Raw genomic sequence first — 21,439 nt, forward strand, 5'->3', positions numbered from 1 at the left:
CCTGGAGTCAACCATTCCCCAGACCGCAGGGGAAGCCGCACCCCCACTGCCCCACGGCGGTAATCAGGGACTCTCCCCGCAGGTGATGCAGAATAGTCTCTTCCTGGTTGTTTTTTTTTTGTTTTTTTCCTTTTATTTTTATAACCTTTTTCCGCCTCAGAAATTCTCTCTGTACCCTCCCATCACTCGGACGAATGGTTCCGTCCTGTCGCAGCTATCCTCCCCCTTTCCCACGCAGTGGTTCCTCCCAGGTGCCGCTCCCCCCCCCCCCCCCCCCTCTGCCCTCTCAACGCCTTGGTACATTCCGCCTCCCTCTGCGCGCTCCCGCCATCCCGCCCTCAGCGCGCGTTCCCGCCATTTCCGCCACCGGGTGAAAGTTCTCGCTGTGGCTGCCGCCGCCCCCCCCCCCCCCCCCCTCCCTTTTCCCTTCCCTTCCCTCTCTCTCCCCCCCTCACCCGTTTCCGGGGCTGCCCCAGTGTCCGGGACATGGAGCGGGAGTGACGGAGCCGCCACCTCCCTCCCGCAGAGGAGCCGCCCCTCAGGGGGAGGTCGCCGCGCCCCGGGGTGAGTGAGGAGGGGAGGGGGTTTCCCTGCGACCGGAGAGGTGAAAGGCGGAGGGGGGGGGTTCTGCCCCCTTTACACCCCCCCTGCTGCATGCAGGGCCTGACCGGGGGCCCACCCTGGAGCAGGAGCATTCGCCCCCCTTCCCTGGGCCGCTTTCCCCCCTCATCTGGGCTGGGGAGGGGGGGGGGCTTCGTTACGGGTGGGTATTTGCCCCCCCACGCACACACTTCTGTCCCCCGCGGGGTGTGGGGTGCGGTCACCCCATGTCCTGAGGAAGGGGTTTGATCTCCCCCCGGTTGTGCTCTGAGGGAGCTGCTGTTCGTGTTCCCGGGGCGGGACACCTTGTCCTGCCATGGAGGGGGCTGTTTGCTCCCCCCCCCCAGCAGTCTGTGCTCTACCCGGGGGGATGAGAAGCTTCTGGCTCCTCTTTTTCTGGGTTTTTTTTTTCCTTTTACACAGGTAAAGAGCCGCCCCAGCAGTGGGGGGACACACACAGAGGGTGCTCCCTACCCTGGAGGCAGGAGGTGGCCAGGCAAGGACCCTCAGCTGCTGGTGGCCTTCCCCAAAACTCCATCCTCCTGTAAAGAACCCCCCAGTGCTTTATTCCAACGTCTGTTGGGTTTTCTTTTTTGGAGGAGAAGGTCTCAAAGCTGTCGGCTGTGACAGAGGCACCATTGTAAGGGCTTCTCTAGGTGACTTGTGTGGCTTTGGCTCTTCCTGAAGGCACCCACAGCCCCTCGGGGTCTTGCTGACAAATACTGATCCCAATTCACCGTCTCCTCCTGTCTGTTTTGTTCAGTTTCTTCTCCTCTGGGTTCAGCATCATTGCTCCTTTGCTCTGGGAGCTGTGGCAAGGATGAGGATGAGGATGAGGTGTGCTTCAGTCATTAAAATCACAGAATGAGCTGAGGTTGGAAGTCACCTCGGGAAGTCTCTGATCCAACCAACCCTCTGCTCAATGCTCTGGGACCAGACCAGGTTACTCAGCATTCCTGAGCATTGCTCCTGTTGCCCTTCATCCAAAAAAAAAAAAAAATTGCACTTAAATTACTGGATGCTGCTAATTCCTCCCTCTCTGCTCTCCCCTGAGCTTCAGAAACTTCACTGCTGGAGCTTCTTTGTCTTTCCTCATCCTCTGTGAGCACAGTTTTGGGGGGAGAAATGGCTGTTTGAGCAGATCCGGGGCGCTGGGCAGGAGATGGTGGCAGGTCTGGGGTGTGTCTGTGATTCAGAGCTCTTCTGAAGAGGAGACAAAGATCTTTGTGCTTCATGTGCTGGGACAGAGAGGGTGACAGTGAAGGCAGCACCTTCGTGGGGGGAGCCAGGGTTCATCCTTGGCACTGGGCTGAGGAGCAGGGGAGCAGCTCTGGTGTGGAAGGCAGGTGTGGGTTTTATGTCCCAAGTGGGACTGCTGTCTGGTGCCTCCTCGTGCCCTTTGTTTGACTCTTGTACACATCAGGCCTCTGCTTTCTCAATTCTTCATACCTGGTACTTGAAAGAATTTCAGGATTTGGGGAGAGGAGTGAAAGGAAGGGTCAGTGCTGAGGATTCTTGGGTTTTAAGAATTATTTTTTTTTTTTAGCAGAGAAGGAGGCAGGCTGCAGAGTTCACCGTGTGCCATTGTTCAGGGACAGATAAATCAGATTTATCTGGGCTGCTGATATCCACCATGTGCTGGTGAAACTGATTGGGAACTGGTGCAAACCAAGGATTTTCTTTGTACCTCCGTGCTCAGTTGGGAGTGTTGACCTACAGAGGGTGCTTTGACACAGCCTCATTCCTGCGAGGGGCAAACTGTAGTTGTATGAAATTTGGAAAAAAAAAAAAAAATTTGCTTTTTTTCCTCTTCCTTCCCAGTTTCCTGTCCTGCCCAGCTTGCTGAGTAGTTAATGCAGAAGATAAAGAGGGTTCGTCTGGAAAAAGAGACTGCAGGAAGTTGGAGAAGGTATGTGTCCTGTGCCTTTACTGACCTTCTGGTTGTGTGGCACAGAGCAGTAAAGCACCTCTGGGAATGAATGAAGAACTCCAGTCCTGCCCGGGGAACTCTGTGCCAGGATCTGTGGGTCAGGAAGTGACTCAGGAGGATAACTTGTCCCTCTCACTTCCAACTCCAAGCTTTCAATTTTTCCTTTCTCCCCCATGTTGATCTCCTGCCTCTGCTTCCTTCTTGTCTTCCCTGAAGGAGGGCTGGGTGGATGTGGATATCTGACCCATCTAACCTGCCCAGGATGGAGAAAGCATGGAAAATACCTCCCAGGGGTAGCTGTGTGTTCTGGGGAGTGGGGTTAGCAGACCTTCTTCATCACCTGAGTTGGTTCCTCAGTGTGAGGACAGCCTTGGCAGTGAGTGTGAGTCCCACGTCTGCTCTCTTGATGCCCAATGTTCCAGACCACCTGGGACTAAGATGGTTAAAATCACTGTCCTGGCCCAGCTCACCTTTGAATAACTTCATCCCAAAACTCCCCCTGCAGCTTTGGTTAGATAAGTTACACCTTATCTATGTTTACTACCTGTTCAGTGTTGCCAAATTCTTGTTAGGTTTTGGCCAAGAGACGTCTCTAGCCATGGACAAAGCAATCAGGTTTTCATTTTACTTTGTATCAAGTCAGGACCTGAGTTCTGCCAGGCTCCATAGTGAGCTAAGCTCTGACAGTGGTATTTCCCAACATTTCACCTCATTTTGTTTATCCCTTCCCCCACTTTAACCTACTTTGCTTATCCCAGTCCTCTGTTCTGCTCCAGTGTCAGCATCACCAGGATGAGAGTGGTGCCAGACTAAAAGTTGGGCTTTCCAGTTCCCTGGGGAATCACAAAATGATGGTGATGGCATTTGGAAGGGGCTGCAGCCCCCACTTCAGTTTTGGCCAGTTTCCAATATGACATTTTGGGGCTATTTTGAGCCTTTTAAGGTGCTTCTTTGCTTCTTGAGGAGTCAAGCTGGCTGAGGAAGATGATTTCACCAGCTGGGTGAGAGGAAATGAAGGTGCAGGAACCTTGAGCCACAGCCAGATTATTTTAATTAACTGACTTGACCTGCAGTGGGATTGTCTGGAGAGAGCTGTACCCAGCTGATGGGGTTTTGTGGTCTTCCTGTCACCTCTTTCTGACAGGCAATGCTGCTGCCTGAAGATGAGATTTTAGGCTCTGGATCCAGGCAGTAGAGACCAGAGATGCACTCACAGCCTTACAGCATCCCATCGTGTTCTCTTTTGTGGTTTCACTTGGGTTTCCTGCCTGGCTTTGATTGGAAAATACTTCTTTTTAAAAATTTATTTTCAAGCTGTGGATTTACTGCTGGGCAGTAGGTACCAGATTTATTTCAGGAGCTTGTTTTCTTGATTTATTTTTCACACATTTTGTACAATTTAGGGACTTGGTGATTTGAAGATTTATATTTACAGCCCTCCTTACCATATGCCTGTAGTTTTAAGAGGTCCAGCTGTACTTTGGTTGAGGTTTTCTCATCTCCTGCAGAAATTGTGTAAGATGTCAAGCCAGGTGACAACTTCCTTTTGGAGAGTTAGTTAGGTGCAAGCTGGTAATCCTCAAGGAACACTTGGGATTCTCCTGAAAAATCCTGCTGGCAGAAAATGGGCAGAGACAAAGTTTTTTTTCTTGTGCTGATATAAATAACTATCCTTTCCCCTGATTCCTTCTGCTGGGAAAAGAGCTTCTTGTGCATCTCACCAAGTCCTGAAGTCTTCCAAGATTTGGTTCATATGTAAATCTTGCTTAATCCTTCACCTCAGAAGCTGCTCTCCTGTCAGACTGCAGGTCACTGTCCCAAATGACAGGGAGCATGCAGGGAACATCTGATTTGAAAATGTAAATCTTGGGGCTGCTGAGGACGTGGCCTTTTTTGGTGTAATCCTTTGTCAGTGTTTCCCCTTTCTTGATGGGTCAAAGGCAGCAATTCCATCTCCTCAGAGCAAACTTCTCCATCTTTATTATCAGTAAACTGAAGTTGTTCCAAAATTCCTGGTGACATTTTTCCAGATACCCACAAAACAACTAAAATGTCCTAGTGGAGGGAACTCCAGCTTCTAGAATGGGGTGACAGGAACTGGTTTCCCTAGTCCCATTCCTGCTTTGCAATAGATTACATCACTGACCTTGGGCAAGTCTGGAAGTCCACCTCTCCTCAAATTAACATCTGCTGTAGCTGCATGTGGAGGTGGATTTTGTAGACTCTCATTCAGTAACTGCTTGGAAAGGGATAAGGAATGCCTGCCATGTTTTGTGGGACACAACCAGGGGCTGTCTTTTTTTTCCTTTTTTTTTTTTTTTTTTTCCTGTTCCCAAAGACATTTGCACTGTTTTCCTCCTGTTGTGGCATCTCTCCCACTTCATTCCTGGCTGCAGTAGCTCTTCAGGTAAGTGAGGTGCAGTGCTTGAGTTTAAACCTCTCTCTTTAAGTGATGAAAACTCTTTCCTGGAGGGCAGGAAGGGGACTTTGCTTTTGTGGTCTTCCAGGACAGAAGTTTATCTGCCTTTATGATAGGTCATAGCTTTGATGACTTATCCATCACAATTCCTGGGGCCAAGCTGATTGTTTTCTGCCCCAGAATCAGCTGCTTGTATTTCCTTTCACAGTTTAGTTCTAGACTTTTGAGAGTGATTTTTCTGAGCTTTGTGTCTGCATTTACAGGACTGGATACAGGATGGGAGATGGACTTTTCCTTTCAATATGTCCAGAGTCTTAGGATCTGGAGTTTAAGGAGTGCCTGTTCTCTCAAGCTTACTACATCCTTAGAGCTTCCTCTAACCAACAAAATGCTTGATTCTTTTATAGCTTAATTCTCTCCCTCAACTCCTCCCTCAGTTTTTTATCCAGTTCTGAAGGGGAAGAGAGGATGACTGCAGTGGACACGCTGTCGGACAGTTCCGAAGTGGTCGAGATGGAGGATGTGCCTTCCCAATTCCAGGTGCAAAAGCATTCTTGGGATGGGCTGCGTGACATTATTCACAGCAGCAGGAAGTATTCAGGCATGATAGTGAACAAAGCTCCCCATGATTTCCAGTTTGTCCGGAAAACAGAGGAATCCAGCCCCCACTCTCATCGTCTCTATTACCTGGGTAAGCGACCTGCCAGACACCAGTGGGAATGGGTCACTGGAGAGCTTCCAAACTAAACAGGAGAGGGAAAAGATGGGAGGAATCTCAGTTTGTGGGATGGGAGAAGCTGAGATTAAGTGATGGTGCTCCAGGTTGGCATCCTCAGTCTGCAGCAAAGGTTGTAGATGAGCAGAGAGCTCTCCAGTCCATTGCCTTTTGCTCAGTGACACAGGGAAGTGTTGGCCAGGAAGTCCTCCCTGGTGACAGAGGCCAGGAAGAGGGATGCTCCTCAGACTCAGGACTGCTCCTCAGACTCAGGACTGCTCCTCAGACTCAGGACTGCTTCTCAGACTCAGGACTTCCTGATGCCTCTGTAGGATTTACTTGACTGACTTTCCAAGGAACTGGCTGTCAGGAATTGTTGCAAGTTGATTCTATGACTCTATCATATGATTCTAAGTTCCAGGTGTTAATGGCAAGGGGAGTGGTGGTGTCTCCCTGCTTTATTAAGTACCTCACAGGTAGAATGCTTTTAAGGGCAGGGAAAAAAAAAACCCAAAACATTCAGTGGGAATGAACTATTGATGGGATTTTCAGGGACATCTCCTCTTTACAGCAGGCTGGAGGGACAGCAGAATGCTGGGCTGTACAGGTCCCTCATTACAGCCACAGTGTAATTAGTGACAGAGTGGTTTGATTTTAGTAACTGGATAATTTTGTGGTTGGTAACATGGGAAGCTCTATAGACTATAAAGAGTTTGTTGTGCTCTGGGGCATGAGCTGATTGTTCCTGGGCCAGTAAAGAAACTGCATGATGTGCAACTCCATACAGTGACTGCTGCTTCCCTGAAGTGACCCTGCTTTTTTTTTCTTTTTTCTGCTTGCTTTTTTGTTGTGTTTTTTTTTTTTTTTGAGTTGCTGAGTGTAGGTCACTGGAGGACATAGGATGCTGGATTTGAGGAACTGATTTGTTGTGTCATGAAGCAGCAGCCATGTGCCAGTGACTTGATTTGTTATAGTTCCTTCACACATTTTTATGACACAAGTGCTACAAGAAAGGGCAGTATCCACAATTAGAATGTTTTTTCTTGTTGAGACTTGCTTTAAAGGTGAATGGATTTCAAGGGCAAGTTGACTTTGATACAGTTTTTGATGTAGATGACTAAAGAACTAAAAGCCTAAGTGGCTAATTTAAAAACAAAACAAAACAAACATTCTTGTATGAACTGACAACCAGACCAGCTACTGACTGGTTGGTGCTCTTTGTGGGTGTGACTGCTGCAGAACCAGGCAAGGAGACACATAAAGGTCTTCTCAGTGTTTTCTCTCTTTAAGGAAATGTACAGGGTGGTTGGTGAGCAGACTGATCCATCATTTGAGCTCAGTAATCCCAGGTAATCCCAGAGTGCCTCTTCCCAGCATTCCCAACAAAGAGGAAAGGCTGATTCTTCCTTTTGCCATCATGAGCACCTTTGGAGTTGCTGTTAAATGCACAGAGCCCAGTTCAGCAGTTCCTAAGTGGTTAACATCAGCATCCTATTCCTGTCCCACTGTAACACTTAACATTAAATAACATTTTCAGGTCTTTCTGTGAATGCTGTTAGTGACTCTATGCCCAGGAGTAAGATGAAGAATTCTGGAGGGCTTTGCTGCAGAAGTTGAATGTCATGAACAAAGTTGAATGTCTTTTGGGAAGGAAGACAATATTTTTGGTTGTAGAAAGTGCTGATCTAACAAGGAGAAAAGAGGTCCACATCACAGCTACATGAGGGTCAAGTGTGTGTATAAATAGTCATTTGTTCCTGTCTGCAGTTTTGTTTCTGTTTGGACATCTAAAATCATTCCTGGGCTGTCCCCATAGAATATTCTGTTGTATCATAGCAGATGCTGCTTATATTAAACACCACATGCTCAGCACTTTGGTGTTTCTGCATCTCAGAGGATTATATGCTCACATATTGCTTTCCTTGCCTGAGCACTTATTAATATTTCAGTTTTAATTTGAAGTGCCTGTACTGCTGAGTTAACCAGCTCAGAAATCTCTCTGTTCTGCCCAGAACATGTGCAGAGCAGACAATTATCAGGGCACTGTGTGAAATTCTGATCCAGGGAGTCTCTGCAGCATACATAGAGGTCAAGTTCACAGTCTTGGATTTTGCTGAAACTGCCAAAAATCACGTGTTAGGATATTATTTCTTTTTTTCACGGTTGTTTTGGAAACTGGATGAAGGCCAAGAGCTTATTTGATAACCACAGTCACAGGCTTCTGTAAAATGACAAGGTCTGCTGGCTGGCTGTACTGGTTCACACCTCAGTGGGCTCTCTGGAGCTTCTAAGCTTTTTCTCCTCCTCACTCAGGCTCCTGCCCTGTCCTGGCTGAGCCCCTGCAGCCAAACTTCTGGCTGAGCACAGTGGAGACTCATGTTGAGTCACCCACTCAGGGAGTGGCTTCTTCAGTCTGGCTCCAGGGTGTGGGTTGAGCAGTCCACAGAGAGGAAAGTTGGACGTGACCAGGTTTGAAGGGGTTGGTTAATGTAAAATCTTGTTTTATGGAAGTTTCTAAAGAAATAAATCCTTCAATTTAAACAAGTTGGGTGTCGTGCTGGGATCAATGAGTAAAAACTCCTGTACAGCCCTAACTCCTCTTACCAGAATTATGGGTTTTTTTAATTTGCTCTTGCTCCTCTTTGGCCTGGCTAACTAATCTGAAATAGGATGCTGCTTTTTGTTCTCCTCACAGGAATGCCATATGGCAGCCGAGAGAATTCCCTCCTTTACTCAGAGATTCCCAAAAAGGTACGGAAAGAGGCTTTGCTACTCTTGTCATGGAAACAGATGCTGGATCACTTTCAGGTAAGCTGAAACGTGGAGAGCCAGGGTTGGGAAGCTTTGTCACTAACAGGATTGGTGAAGAAGGGAGTGGAGGGTGTTGGGTCTTTTTTCCCTGCTAAAAAGATAGCTTGTGGAAAAGAATTTAGCTGTCTTGACCCCATTTGGATTGCCAGTCCTCTTCAGGGTAATTCAAGATCCCTGGAAGAGCCTTTGGTTGCAGTGTCTGACATGGAAACTGTTTGTGGAAGCTGTAGATAAGGTCATTAAGTTAATTGGTTACATCTGATTTGCATAAGCAGAGCAAGTGCAGCTGTCCTGGGTTGCTGCTGAAGTGCCAGCTGCAGAATTGATCAATTCCCAATTGGTCCCTTGGCTGCAGAGGGAACTTTGGGGCACGTGGTTGTTTTATTCCTCCTGGCCCAGCCCTGTAGCTTGGGGTACAGTGGTTATGGACCTGCAGGTAAAGCTGCTGACTGGTTTTGTCTGGTAGATTGTGTTTTGGGCACTCACAGCCCATCTGGTGCCACACTGTGTCCTGTGGAAGTTTCTCTCCTTGCAGATATTTTCAGATTTTCCTTTCCTTCCATACTAGGCAACCCCTCACCATGGGATGTATTCCAGAGAAGAGGAACTCCTGAGGGAGCGCAAGCGACTTGGTGTCTTTGGAATAACATCTTATGATTTCCACAGTGAGAGTGGCCTGTTCCTCTTCCAGGCCAGCAACAGCCTCTTCCATTGTAGAGATGGGGGCAAGAATGGTTTCATGGTGAGTCTGCAAGTGATTTCATCAATATCACCTGGAACAGGCTTCATGGTTTTGTTGGGAGATGTGTTTGGTTATGGTCTCGTGTCCCTCAGGGCTGTGGTTGCTCACATTTCATGGGCTGCACTGTGGTTTAAGCCTTTAAATATAAAGCTGATTTGGTGTCTGTTGCTGCTGTAGGTGTCTCCAATGAAGCCTCTGGAGATCAAGACTCAGTGCTCAGGGCCACGAATGGATCCCAAGATCTGCCCTGCTGACCCTGCCTTCTTTTCCTTCATTAATAACAATGATCTGTGGGTAGCAAACATTGAGACAGGAGAGGAGAAGAGGATGACACACTGCCACAAGGGTAACTGCTGCTTCTTACCAGACTCAAAAGGAGATTCCTTCTGACAGGTGTGGGTGGAAGGGCTCATGCCATGTTTCTTCAAAAGAAGGACATTAAAAACATTAAAAAAAGAAAAATTCTTCTTTTTTGGATCAGCTTTTCCCAAGGAGATGTAAATGCAGTCTCTTCTTTGTTCCTTTCTAGGCTTATCCAATGTTCTTGATGACCCCAAGTCTGCTGGTGTAGCCACTTTTGTCATTCAGGAGGAGTTTGATCGTTTCACAGGCTACTGGTGGTGTCCCACAGCCTCTACAGAAGGTCAGTCCCTGCTCTGCTCATCAAGTCCTGACACTGTACCTGCAGCTGACCCCTGCAATCCATGCCATTTCGAGCCAAGTTTTCCTTTTGGCCTGGGTTTTGGTGTTTCTGGGGGGGCCACCTAAAGGAACAAAAGACTCAGGGGTTATAACTGTGCTCTGAGGTGGTCAGGAGGAGCTGTGGCTGTACAGGAGACGCAGACAGCATCAGAGCTCCTGCCACACTGCTCGGGGAGAGTCAGAAACTGCTGGGGAAAAAAGCCCTGTAGCAAACACACTTGCTGTGCCTGTCCTAGGTTCAGAGGATTTAAAAACACTGCGGATCTTGTATGAGGAAGTGGATGAGTCAGAAGTGGAGATAATTCATGTTCCTTCACCTGCCTTGGAGGAGAGAAAAACAGACTCGTATCGGTACCCCAGGACAGGTAAGTGAAATACCACAGGGCTGCTAATGCAGCTCTTGACTCCTGCTGGCAGCAGCAGTGGAATTTGTGCTGTAAAATTTCCATGATTAATCTGGGCACTTACTAGGATGAAGAAGCTGGTTGGATATGCTGAGGCCTAATTGAGTCTCTGAGCTCAAAATGTACCAAGAGAAGGGGGATGGGATTTGAAGTTCAGCTAAATGAAAGGGTTGTTGAGAAAACTGAATGTATCTGATGGAATGTTGTGGAATACAGTTTGAATCCCATCTTTCCTCTCCCTCTTGAGGATATGCACAGCCAATTAGGCAAGGGAAAACCAAACTTTCCCCTTTCCCAGAATGATTCTGGTCATTACTGTGGTCTTTGCTCACATCCATATATATATTCACACCTGGCCATTTTAGCAGGACCAGGCTCAGTTCATCTCTAGAAGCTGTACTGTGTGTAACCATGGAGTGTTCCAGTTGGTCATCTTGGTATTCTTTCAATCCTTCTCTGCAGGTAGCAAAAACCCCAAGATAACATTAAAACTGGCAGAATTTAAAACAGACAGCAAGGGGAAGGTAAGTGATAACAACTCAGAGTGGGATATTGCACAAGATGGTTGATTGCTGCTGAAGCTTCCTGGAATTAAGACAAGGTCACTAAGAAATCCTGTAATGTTAGCCTTCTTCACCCTCTTGGAGCACCTGGTTGTAGAATGTGTTTTTCTCAGAAACAGAAAAACTTTTAATTTAAAAGTGTTGTGGTGACAAAGCACTGGGAGGGGGAGAGTCAGGGTTAACCTGGTGGTGCCACAGTGTCAGTCATAGGAGCAGGAGGGTTGAAGCCCAACCTAATCCTGGGCTCCAGTCCCTGACTCTCTCCTTTTCTGTGGCTGAATGCCAAAATCATTTTGCTTTGAAGCTTGTTTCTCCCTTCCTGCCAGTTGTAGAAAGGCTTCTCCTGGCTTGACCCTTGCTGATGCCAACAATTAAACTTCCTTAGTCTCCCATTCCACTGATTTTCTGTAGGAGGGAGGTGGGGAGGTCTGGTGGCACTCTGATTTTGATGTTGGACCTTCCTTTTGCTGCAGATTGTGTGTGCTCAGGACAAGGAGCTGGTGCAGCCATTTGCTGCATTGTTTCCCACGGTGGAGTACATTGCCCGTGCTGGATGGACCCGAGATGGCAAATAGTATGGAATTTTTTCTTCCAAACTAAAGCTTCCAAGGGTTTCCCTGGCTGAACTTTTGCTTTGTGTTGTAGTCATGACCTGGTTTTAAAGCCAAAAATGGCACATCAGCATTTGGTTTCTTCTGTGCTGTATCATCCTAAAACTGATGAATTGGAGACCAGTGTGACAAGCTGTGGGGTTTAAGTCACAACTACAAAGTTAGGTGACATGGATCTGTTAAGCTGGGAGCTGTAGGGAATTAATTTGAGTTGCAGGTGTTTAACACAAGTACAATATGCTTCCTGCTGGAAATGAAATGTACCAGAGGCAATTCTGTCGTTATTCATTGCTCCAGCTTGTGATCAATGCTAAATATATCATGGAAAAATGGGCAGTTTGTGTGTGCAAGGGCAAAGATGTGACCAGTGTGCTCCTGGTGCTCCAAATGTGAGACTCAGTCTTGCTTGAAGAGTTACAGAATTCACACCAATCTGATTGGTTTGAAATTCTAAAGCTCTCAGGTTGTTTTTTTTTCCCCCTCAAAAGCTTGCTTGGCTGTTAACTAGTTTCTGGCCAGATCAAGTTAAGGTGACTTATCTGTCTTTGAAGATTGCATTCTGTAACTCCTCATTAATTTTCTGCTCTGGAAGCTAAATTCATCCATCCAGCTTTACAGAAGGTAATCCCATTGGTGTCATTCTTGTGTTCTGCACCAGAGCTTATCTAAATGTGCTGAAGAGATCAGTTCACCAAATCCACAGTCCCCGGGATGTTGGGGGAAGAAGTGGCTCTTTTTGAAAGTCTCTTTTAATGCTGAAAGTTCCCTTGATGCACTTTCAAGCCTTGGGGTGGCCACGCTAAGCAGCAGTGCCTTGCCAGCTGTCATGCTGAGGGGCCTGCAGTGCAGCACCACTTCAAATGTCTCCCCTCAGACAGGAACAAAGCTGAGACTGAAGCAGCTCCTTCACTTGGCAGTTGTCTCAGGTCTGTGCCTTTCCCTGCTAGTGCAGCCTGCAGTGAGGAACCTCCAAATGGATGATGTGAAGAGTGATCTCTTTAGCTCCTTAGCAGCTTGCCAGAAAACAAATCTTGCTGCCTGATAAGAGAGGGGCTGTCCAAGGCAGAGTTCCATTCTGGAGAAAGGGTTGTGCTAACAGTGCTCCCTTGGAAGAAGCACCCTGGCAAATCTGTCAGACATCTTGTCTGAACAATAACCCTGTGAAGCACCAAGGCTGTCTGGTGATAGGTGTTTGTTGGCAAAGCTTCCAGGAGGTTAGAAAGCAGCAGTGATGAGAAGAGCTTTGTGTTCAGATGCCTAAATCCTTTCTGCCAGTGAGGGTGGGGGGGAGAAGGTTGCATGTCCTGAGTGTTAGGAAGGGACATTTATTTTGTGGTACTGACATTCACCTCCAACTTCTTCCCCCAGTGCCTGGGCTATGTTCCTAGACAGACCTCAGCAGCGGCTGCAGTTAATCCTTTTGCCTCCAGCACTCTTTATTCCAGTCCCAGAAAATGAGGAGCAGCGTGCTGAATTTGCCAAAACTGTGCCAGAAAATGTCCAGCCATTTGTGATCTATGAAGAAACCACTGATGTGTGGATAAATGTAAGAGGCTCGGGGGAGGGAGGAGAACACAGCCTTGCCTCTTCCTCCCCTACAGTTCACCATTTTCATGTTGGCTGTGTGTCTGGTTTAGTCTGTCTGGTTTAGTCCACGTTACAGCATTTGGCTGCTCAGTAGTGCTAGATTTGGTGTTAATTCAGGGGTTGTGATAAAGACATGAGAAGGATTCTCATGCAGAGATGAGGATCCTGCCATCTCCTTGCAGCTGGAGCTGCTCATTTAATTCTTGCTGCCGTTCCTGATGAACCCAGGCACTTGGCACACTGATGCTTTTGGGTGTAATGCTGCTGTTCTTCTGGGGGATACTTTCTCACAAGGCTTCTTGAGGCACGAGCAACCCTAAGCTCTGAAATGTGTTGTACTTACCCTGGGTGGGTAATGGGCATAGGGGATGGGACAATTTCAGCCTTTAAGATTAATATCTTGGCAGTGGAGTGACAAAGGGGCCTGGAGGTCACACTGGGGTGTCCCTAAGGTGGTGGAATAGCAAGCCCTGGTGGGACTCACATAGCTGAGATGTCTGGCTCAGAGGCCAAACTGGGACTGGTTTCAGTGGCAGCCAGGGACAGTGCATGGTCTTCCTCATGGGCCCAGAGTTTCTCTGTGGTAACAGGAAAGTAGAGAATGGCTTTACCCATGTGGGTGCTATCAGAGGTATTTCTCCTCCTTCCCTTTGAAAGCCCAGTAGTTCAGCACTGACTCCTTGGCTGTGTCTCTCCTGTCTGAATACAAACCCACTCACTGGTCCTTTCCCTCGTGTGCCAGGTTCATGATATCTTCTATCCTTTCATCCAACCTGAGGGAGAGGAGGAAGAACTCTGCTTTATCCGAGCCAACGAATGCAAAACAGGTTTCTGTCACCTGTACAGGGTGACAGCAGTCCTGAAGCAAGGCAGCCATGACTGGGTGCAGCCATATGTCCACAGTGAGGGTAAGAGCATCGATGGTTCAGCTTTGGGACCTCCCTCATCTTGTCTTTTGGGGAAGATGGTGACTTTTCTTCTCCTGTTTTCTTCTAGATGATTTCAAATGTCCTATCAAAGAGGAGATTGCCCTGACTGGTGGGGAGTGGGAGGTGTTGGCGAGGCACGGATCAAAGGTAGGGGTTATTTTTATCTTCTCTTGCAGTATTACAGCTCTGCATTGTCTGCCCACAGTCCTGGCCTACGCCCTCTGTTACACCTGGGACCAGCTAGAACTACTTAAGCTTCATTTTGTTTCTCCTTTTATTGCTGCCTCTGCTTTCCCCAGAAGTGCTGTAGGCCAGGGCGCATCGAACTGATTGCCTTTTTAATCAGACTTCAGATTGCTCCTTAGGTAAATCCCACGAGTGAATCAGGCCATAAAAAAGGACACAAGGCTGAGTTTCAAGAGCAACAAAGAACTATTTGGTGGAGAAACTTGGGATTCCTACCTCTGCTGAGGTGTTTTAACCCCTGTGGGCACTGGAGAATTGGAAATATGTCCTTGTGCTTAGAGTGAACTCTTGGGCTCCAGCTGATCCCTCAGTAGAGCCTTTAGGAAGAAGGCAGCTGGGGAGTATAAAGCAATTTAGAATATGGAGGATCTGGATCTGTTATTGGTTGCAGAACAGCCAGAAATGAATTTTTATTAATCTTGTAGAAACCACGTTCCATTTTTGCTTCAGGAATTAACTTGGAGTTTGATCTTTAATGTTCCCAAGTGGTTTCTGTCAAAATAAAGACCTTGTCTGTTCATTTCCAATTAATCTGGATTTTTCACTTCTTGCTTTTTAAAAGCCCTCCAGCTCTGTGCATTTGGGTTCTGCTGCTTTTCCTCAATCTGCAATTAACCTGCTGTCCCTCCTCATGTGGATTCTCACTGTACATGCTGTTGATTTTGGCCACAGCTCTTCCCTGGATGTCTTATGGCTAAAATTGTGTTAGCAGCAATTATTTTGATGCATTTGTTGCTCCACAGGGCTCTGCCTGCTTTTCCTGGCCAATTGAGTTGGATTTTTTTTTTTTTTTCCCTTTGCTGTCCACAGTGGTCTTCAAACCATGTCTAAGCTAGAAATAGCATTTGGGCTTCAGCTTTTGGAAACTGGAAGGTGGAAAACAGTTTCTGCTGCTGAATCAATGCAGTATTTAAGAGCTGGAGTCTCTTCTTGGCTGGTCAGGTGGTTTTTAGAAGCAGCTTTATCTGGACATCAAACCACATTAAAATATGTTTTTAAAGTTTCATACTGTTGGAGCTATTAGACTGATTCTTCCATGGACAGGAATTCATTGCCATGCTTGCTATACCTATAGCCTTCCAGTCCAGCCATTCCTAGGGGAAGATGCTTTATGTAAATTCAGAATCTTCTTGGTTTCACCTGGGGAGGCACAGAGCCCAACTGTTTGTGCTCCTTAGTAAGCAAACACTTCGAGTCTCTCCAGAAAGCTGTGTGACTATTTCTCATTACTTGGACTTTATGAGGTTCTCCCTAAGTCCTGTGGGTGTGTTCTCCAACCTGTCATGTTCCCAGGCATTGTGGTTGATCCCTTAGCAGTCTGTCATGGTCTGTTTGTGTTTTAAGCTGGAGCCAGGCTGAACTGTAGTTGTCATCCTTCTGTCACTGCTCTTCTCCACCTAGATTTGGGTCAATGAGGCTGCCAAGCTGGTGTACTTCCAAGGCACCAAGGACACCCCCTTGGAGCACCACCTCTACGTAGTCAGCTATGAATCTCCTGGAGAAATTGTAAGACTCACCACTCCAGGCTTCTCCCACAGCTGTTCCATGAGCCAGGTTTGTTGTTTCTCAGATACAAGATGCCCCTTGTGTCCAGACTGACAGATTCTATCCAGGCATGGTAATGAATCATGACCCAGTAAGGGGGCTTGGGGCCTTCTTTGCCTTGCTTGCTTGAGATCTGGAAGGTTTTGCCCAAGAACTGCATGGAAAAAATTGGGTCAGTCTTTTATTCAGTGGTGCCCAAGAACAGGACAAGAGGTGATGGGCACAAACTTGAATGTAGGAAGTTCCATCTAAACATGACCTACTTACTCCCAAGTAGCTACCAGTAAGACAAGAGGCCATGGGCTTAAGCTCTGCCCGGGGAGGTTTAGGTTGGTTATTAGGAAGAAATTCTTTACAGAGAGGGTGCTGAGGCATTGGAATGGGCTGCCCAGGGAGGGGGTGGATTCTCCATCCCTGGAGGTTTTTAAGAAAAGGCTGAATGTGGCACTGAGTGCCATGGGCTGGGAGCCATGGGGGGAGTGGATCAAGGGTTGGATTTGGTGATTTCAGGGGTCCTTTCCAACCCGAATTACTTTGTGATTCTCTAAGGAGGAACTTCTTTACTGTGAGGGTGGCAGAGCACTGGAACAGACTGCCCAGACAGGTCTGGAGTCTCCATCTCTGGAGATATTCCAAACCCACCTGGATGCTATCCTCTGCAACCTGCTCTGGGTGACCCTGCCCTGGCAGGGGATTGGATTAGGTGATCTCCAGAAGTCCCTTCCAAGCTGTGACATCTGGGGATTCTGTGAGGAGACTGGATGTAGGAAATGAAAGATCTGATTCCCCTAATTCTTCTTTCTCCCATCTGTAGAACTTTGACATGTTCATCAGCCACTACAGCAGTGTGAGCACTCCTCCTTGCGTGCACGTCTACAAGCTCAGTGGCTCTGATGATGACCCTCTCCACAAGCAGCCCAAGTTTTGGGCCAGCATGATGGAGGCAGCCAGTAAGTCCCACAGAACATGCCAGTGCCAGGTTGTGTCTGGGATAATCTTCTAATGGGAGCCAAAGGGGGCAGAGAGGAGAAATAACCTAAGTGACTTCAGTCTAAGAGAAAAGGACTTGGGAAGGGGGGGGGAAATGTCTTTAGGGGGCAGGAACTGATGTAGAGGCTTTTTAAGATGTTCCTGCTTCCTGCTGTGAGTGGCAGCAGTGCTCCTGAAGAGGGGCAAGTATCTTGGATGAAGTGGCTACTTCAGTGCAAGGCTGTAGCTTTCAAGGATTTAGACACATCTGACAGCAGCACCTGAACCCTTCCTGTGAATGTTTTCTCCTTCCCTGTTCTTAACCTTTCACGTGTTGCTGTCTGTTTCCCAGTGTGAGGCTTCTCAGAGAGAAGGCTTGGTCCAGTTTGGTATGAAAAAATCCCTTCTTGGGGACAGGATGAGCTTGTTCAGGTGGGGCAGATCCTGCTCCAGGGACTGCATGGCTATTGTCTGAACTTCCTCCTGCAGGTTGTCCCCCAGATTACATCCCACCTGAGATCTTTCACTTCCACACTCAGTCAGATGTTGAGCTCTATGGAATGGTCTACAAACCTCATGATGTCCAGCCTGGGAAGAAGCATCCCACAGTGCTCTTTGTCTATGGAGGCCCTCAGGTAATAATCCAGATTAACTGCTGATGTCAGCCCTGGGACTGCTGCTCAGGGCAGAGCTCTGTAGCTCAGTCATGCATCAAGACTTAGACTCAGGCTCACAGTGAGCACTGGAGCTCTGTTCTGACCTCTGCTTCAAACCTCAGCTGACTTTTCCAGCATTTTGTCTGCTTTGCACTGCTCTGATAGCTCAGTGGCTGCTCTCCAGCTCAGGATCACACACAGTGTGACACAGGCATAGGAAGGCACGGAAAGGCAGCTGCTTGTCCCTGAAACTTCTCTTCCCTCCTCCTGCAGGTGCAGCTAGTGAATAATTCTTTCAAAGGAATCAAGTACCTACGGCTGAACACACTGGCATCCCTGGGCTATGCTGTAGTGGTGATTGATGGAAGGGGCTCTTGCCAACGAGGACTCAAATTTGAAGGGGCCCTGAAAAACCAGATGGTAACGTAGTGTGTTGCTGGCTCTGCTTCTTTGCTCTTTCTCAGGCTGCCTTGTGAGCTCTCCTCTTGTCTTTTCTGTTTGTTTGGGGTTTTTTTTTAGCTTTAGAAAGCCACTAAGTTAAACTTCCTTGTTGTCTTGCAGGGTCAGGTGGAGATAGAGGACCAGGTGGAAGGTTTACATTATGTAGCAGAAAAATACGGGTTCATCGACTTGAGCCGGGTCGCCATACACGGGTGGTCATATGGGGGGTTTCTGTCCCTCATGGGTCTGATCTGTAAACCCAATATCTTCAAGGTGAGTCTTGCCATGGGGCTGTCATCTTGGGACACTGAGCTTCTTCTGTAGCTTGTTGGTATCTGGAGTTGGCTTTTTTGCTCAATGTTTCTGATGGATGGGTGAAAATGTCCTGGCTGGTTGTGCCTGTCTGAGGTTTGGGGCTGTTCCAATGGAGGACTTGGCCTGACATCCACTGAGAGAACTGATTCCTAATCCCCTTCCCAAATCCCAACACCATTTCTGGATTTTCCACAAGTCCTCCTTGAAAAGGGGAAGCTTAAGTTTTTAGAGGGTTTGCTGTAGAAGAATTCTGTTGTGAGAGACACAACAGTCCAGAGCCTGGTTTGGTTTTTTTTTTCCTGCCTCTTCAGGAAGGAAGGGAAAGACTCAAACTCTTCAGCATGTGCCCATTGGACTTGATCTCTCAAGGTCCCTTCCAACCCCTGACATTCTGTGATTCTGTGCTAATTGAGGTTATCTCCTGCCACCTCTGTGTTTGACAGATTGCTATAGCAGGTGCTCCTGTCACAGTCTGGATGGCCTATGACACCGGGTACACCGAGCGGTACATGGATATCCCAGAGAACAACCAGCAGGGTTATGAGGCTGGTTCTGTGGCATTACATGTGGAAAAGCTTCCCAATGAGTGAGTACCCTGAGACTGAGTGATCTGCTGAAAACCTGCTCCCACATCCTGCTTGGTGCCACTGGTTCCACCCATGGTGAATCCCAAAGGACTGGGTGGATTCTGATCCCGTTCCATTTGGATCTGGGGTCGCTGCCTTCTGCAGCAAGTTGGGGCATTGTACCCCCACCCCCTTTGCCAGGGAGGGGTCCAGGACCACATCTGTGGCCTTTCTGGCTTAGTTTTGTCTTGCCAACAGGCAGAGCTTGCCCCACTGCAGAGCTTTTTGTGGGGTTTCTTATCCTATCTCTCATCCCACCTGCAGGCCAAATCGTTTGTTGATCCTCCATGGCTTTTTGGATGAAAATGTGCACTTTTTTCACACCAACTTCCTGGTATCACAGCTAATCCGGGCTGGAAAACCTTACCAGCTGCAGGTAGGAGGCATCAGAGTGAAGTGGGAAGGTCTCTTAAATCTGGAAACAGTCTTCTGCCATGTGTTCCGAGGGTGGGAGAAGGTGGAGGCAGATGCTCCCACGTCTTGTTGTGATGACAGCAAATGCCTGGGTTTTGTGACACCAGGAGGTGGCACTGTGGCTGCTCCACTGCTGGCAGATGTGGCCCTGGATCTGAGAGCATTTGCAATCAGGGCTTCTGCCCTGAGGCCTGGAACTTTCTGTCTCTGAAGTGTTGCTGTCTCACTTGGCTGGTGGCAGCAGAGGTGGCAGAGAGGACTTGTAGAGCACACCAACGTGATGAGAGGTGGGGACTGGTGCACTCAGACCTTCCCTGGCACCTCCTTGTCCTGGTGGCCTCTGGGTTGAGGGAAAAGGGGTGACATGTGAGAGGTTTCTCTGTGCTGAAGGAGCTGCTCCTGGCTGACTGCCCTGTCTCTGCTTCTACCCAGATCTACCCCAACGAGAGACACAGTATTCGGTGCCCTGAGTCAGGAGAGCACTACGAAATCACACTGCTGCACTTTCTACAGGAATACCTCTGAGAGCACAAACCTCTGCAAACTGGACACTGACAGCTCGCCTTCCCCCTCCCGTGCCCTGCCACTGCCACCTCCCTCCACAGCCATCTCACCCAGAGCACACACGTGGCTGAGTGCCCACCCCTGGGCTGGGTCTTTCTCCCCAACCCCCAAGAGCAGGGGAGAGGCTGGAGGGCACCTTCCCTTTTGGACAGTGCCACCTTCTTTCACTTTCCACGTTGGAGTCTGCCCCTGCTCGGCTGCTCGTCCCATTCCTCTCCTCCAGCCTGGCTGATAATGCTTTTTTTTTTTTTTGCTGCTACTCCCTCTCTCCTGGGAATCAATGGACAGTGGTCTGTCTCCCGAGGCTGAGGTTTGTGTCCATCTCTTCTTCCCCCTCCGTCCTTTTTCCCCCTTCTGCTGCACCTCTGCAGTTCCCTTCCTCTTACCTGCAAGAACTCAGTGCCTGTGTTAGAAATGGAAGAGCCGAATCAGCAAGCTGCCTTAAGCCAGGAGTAGGAGGGGAGAGAGAACTACTACCTATTGGTAAGCCCTGGGGGAGCTGATCCATTGCTGCTGCTGCTGCTGCTGTTGTGTCCTGGCCCTGCTGCTGAGACAACGTGGAGCCCTGGGATATGAAGAGAGCTCTCCAGAAGCATGCAACACCAGTCTTTTTTTCTATTTTCCAGTTGAATTTTGCAGAGCAGATGGAGGAAGTGGCTGGGGTCGCTCACAAAGCCCTCTGATACCTTTCTCTAATGGCTGCTCACAAGGGGAGCTGTGCCAACAGGTAGCATGGCAGCTGAAGCAGCTGGCTACACCCAGAGATCATCCCTCCAAGAGACCACACAGCAGCGTTTTGGGGTTTTTTTTGCAACACAAGGTGGATGATATTTATGCAAAGCCTCCCCCTTCCTCCGTTTTCTCTGTGCTGCCTCCTGATCCCACCTCCTCCTCCTCCCTCCACACCCTGAGCTTTCAGATGTGCACTGAAATTGGCTGTGCTTCAGTTCTCTGCGGGTCAGTGACTGTTCCCCTTGCCCGTTTACTCAGCAAATGCTCTCTTCTTCTCGTTTTTATTTACCTGGTCAACAGGAACTGCAGTTCTGGGGAGGGGGGGGGGGGGATTGAGCAATCACACCTCAGGGGAGCACATACCCCCTCCCTCAAGCCAAGGGTTCTGCCAGGGGCAAAAAGGAAAAACAAAACAAAAAAAAACCCCCCCCACACACACACAAAAAAAAACAAAACAACAAAAAAAAACCCAACCAAACCCCACCCAAATGAACCACGTTGACTTGCCCTGGAGTATTTTAAGTGCGTATTATGAAAAGAAAATATTTTTATGGATTCTTATTCTTTTATAATTATGAGTGTAAGATGTAGCGACTCATTAAAAATATTGGAAAGAGAGAATGGCTGCCTGGTGGTTGTGCTGGGGGTGTAGAGGGCTGGGGAGGAAATGGCAGCTGGCTCTGTGTGTGTGTGTGTGTGTGTGGGGAAAGCACTGTGCTCTCTTTGGTTGCTCTGCTGAGCAGTGGAGAGAATATTAAATCCCTGATGTTCCTTGGGGGAAGCAGGATCCAAGCAATTGAAGATGTGATGTGGGGAGCTGGGAATCCTGGCCCGTGTCCTTGGCTCTGCCATTGAGGCTCTGTGTGACCTTGAGCAAGGCAGAGACACTCGTGTTGGGGAGCACCAGCGTGGAGGTCA

At 48.3% G+C, this 21,439-nt stretch overlaps 1 protein-coding gene across 3 annotated transcripts; it reads left to right on the forward strand.

Moving 5' to 3' along the window:
• Positions 1–404: 404 nt before the first annotated feature.
• DPP9 (dipeptidyl peptidase 9) lies at positions 405–20,985 on the forward strand. Of its 3 annotated transcripts, XR_003988620.1 has the most exons (22): positions 405–564; positions 2,422–2,509; positions 5,387–5,640; positions 8,360–8,472; positions 9,044–9,217; positions 9,395–9,563; positions 9,747–9,860; positions 10,156–10,284; positions 10,786–10,847; positions 11,360–11,460; positions 12,866–13,043; positions 13,827–13,992; positions 14,081–14,160; positions 15,661–15,813; positions 16,619–16,754; positions 17,263–17,408; positions 17,703–17,849; positions 17,991–18,143; positions 18,629–18,771; positions 19,076–19,187; positions 19,658–20,272; positions 20,416–20,985. XR_003988620.1 is itself a non-coding variant. In XM_030466202.1 (21 exons), exons 2-21 carry the CDS (start codon positions 2,454–2,456, stop codon positions 19,748–19,750), a joined length of 2,679 nt encoding a protein of 892 aa, XP_030322062.1. In that variant the 5' UTR covers positions 405–564; positions 2,422–2,453; the 3' UTR covers positions 19,751–20,985. The 3 variants fall into 3 exon arrangements, 2 of the variants coding, with proteins under 2 accessions (XP_030322062.1, XP_030322063.1); XM_030466202.1 differs by having other exon boundaries at positions 19,658–20,985; XM_030466203.1 differs by lacking the exons at positions 405–564; positions 5,387–5,640 and having other exon boundaries at positions 2,427–2,509; positions 19,658–20,985.
• The last annotated feature ends 454 nt before the right edge of the window (positions 20,986–21,439 follow it).

This window comes from Calypte anna, chromosome 28 (assembly GCF_003957555.1).
Source record: "Calypte anna isolate BGI_N300 chromosome 28, bCalAnn1_v1.p, whole genome shotgun sequence".
In the NCBI taxonomy this organism is placed as follows: domain Eukaryota; kingdom Metazoa; phylum Chordata; class Aves; order Apodiformes; family Trochilidae; genus Calypte; species Calypte anna.

What these genes read in the sequence shown, in the direction of transcription:
- DPP9 (XM_030466202.1), top strand. Translation starts at nt 2,454, where the DNA reads ATGCAGAAGATAAAGAGGGTTCGTCTGGAAAAAGAGACTGCAGGAAGT. An exon ending in TGGCGAGGCACGGATCAAAG is followed by an intron (nt 14,161 to 15,660) that starts GTAGGGGTTATT and finishes TTCTCCACCTAG; the next exon opens with ATTTGGGTCAATGAGGCTGC. An exon ending in TTGTCTATGGAGGCCCTCAG is followed by an intron (nt 17,409 to 17,702) that starts GTAATAATCCAG and finishes CTCCTCCTGCAG; the next exon opens with GTGCAGCTAGTGAATAATTC.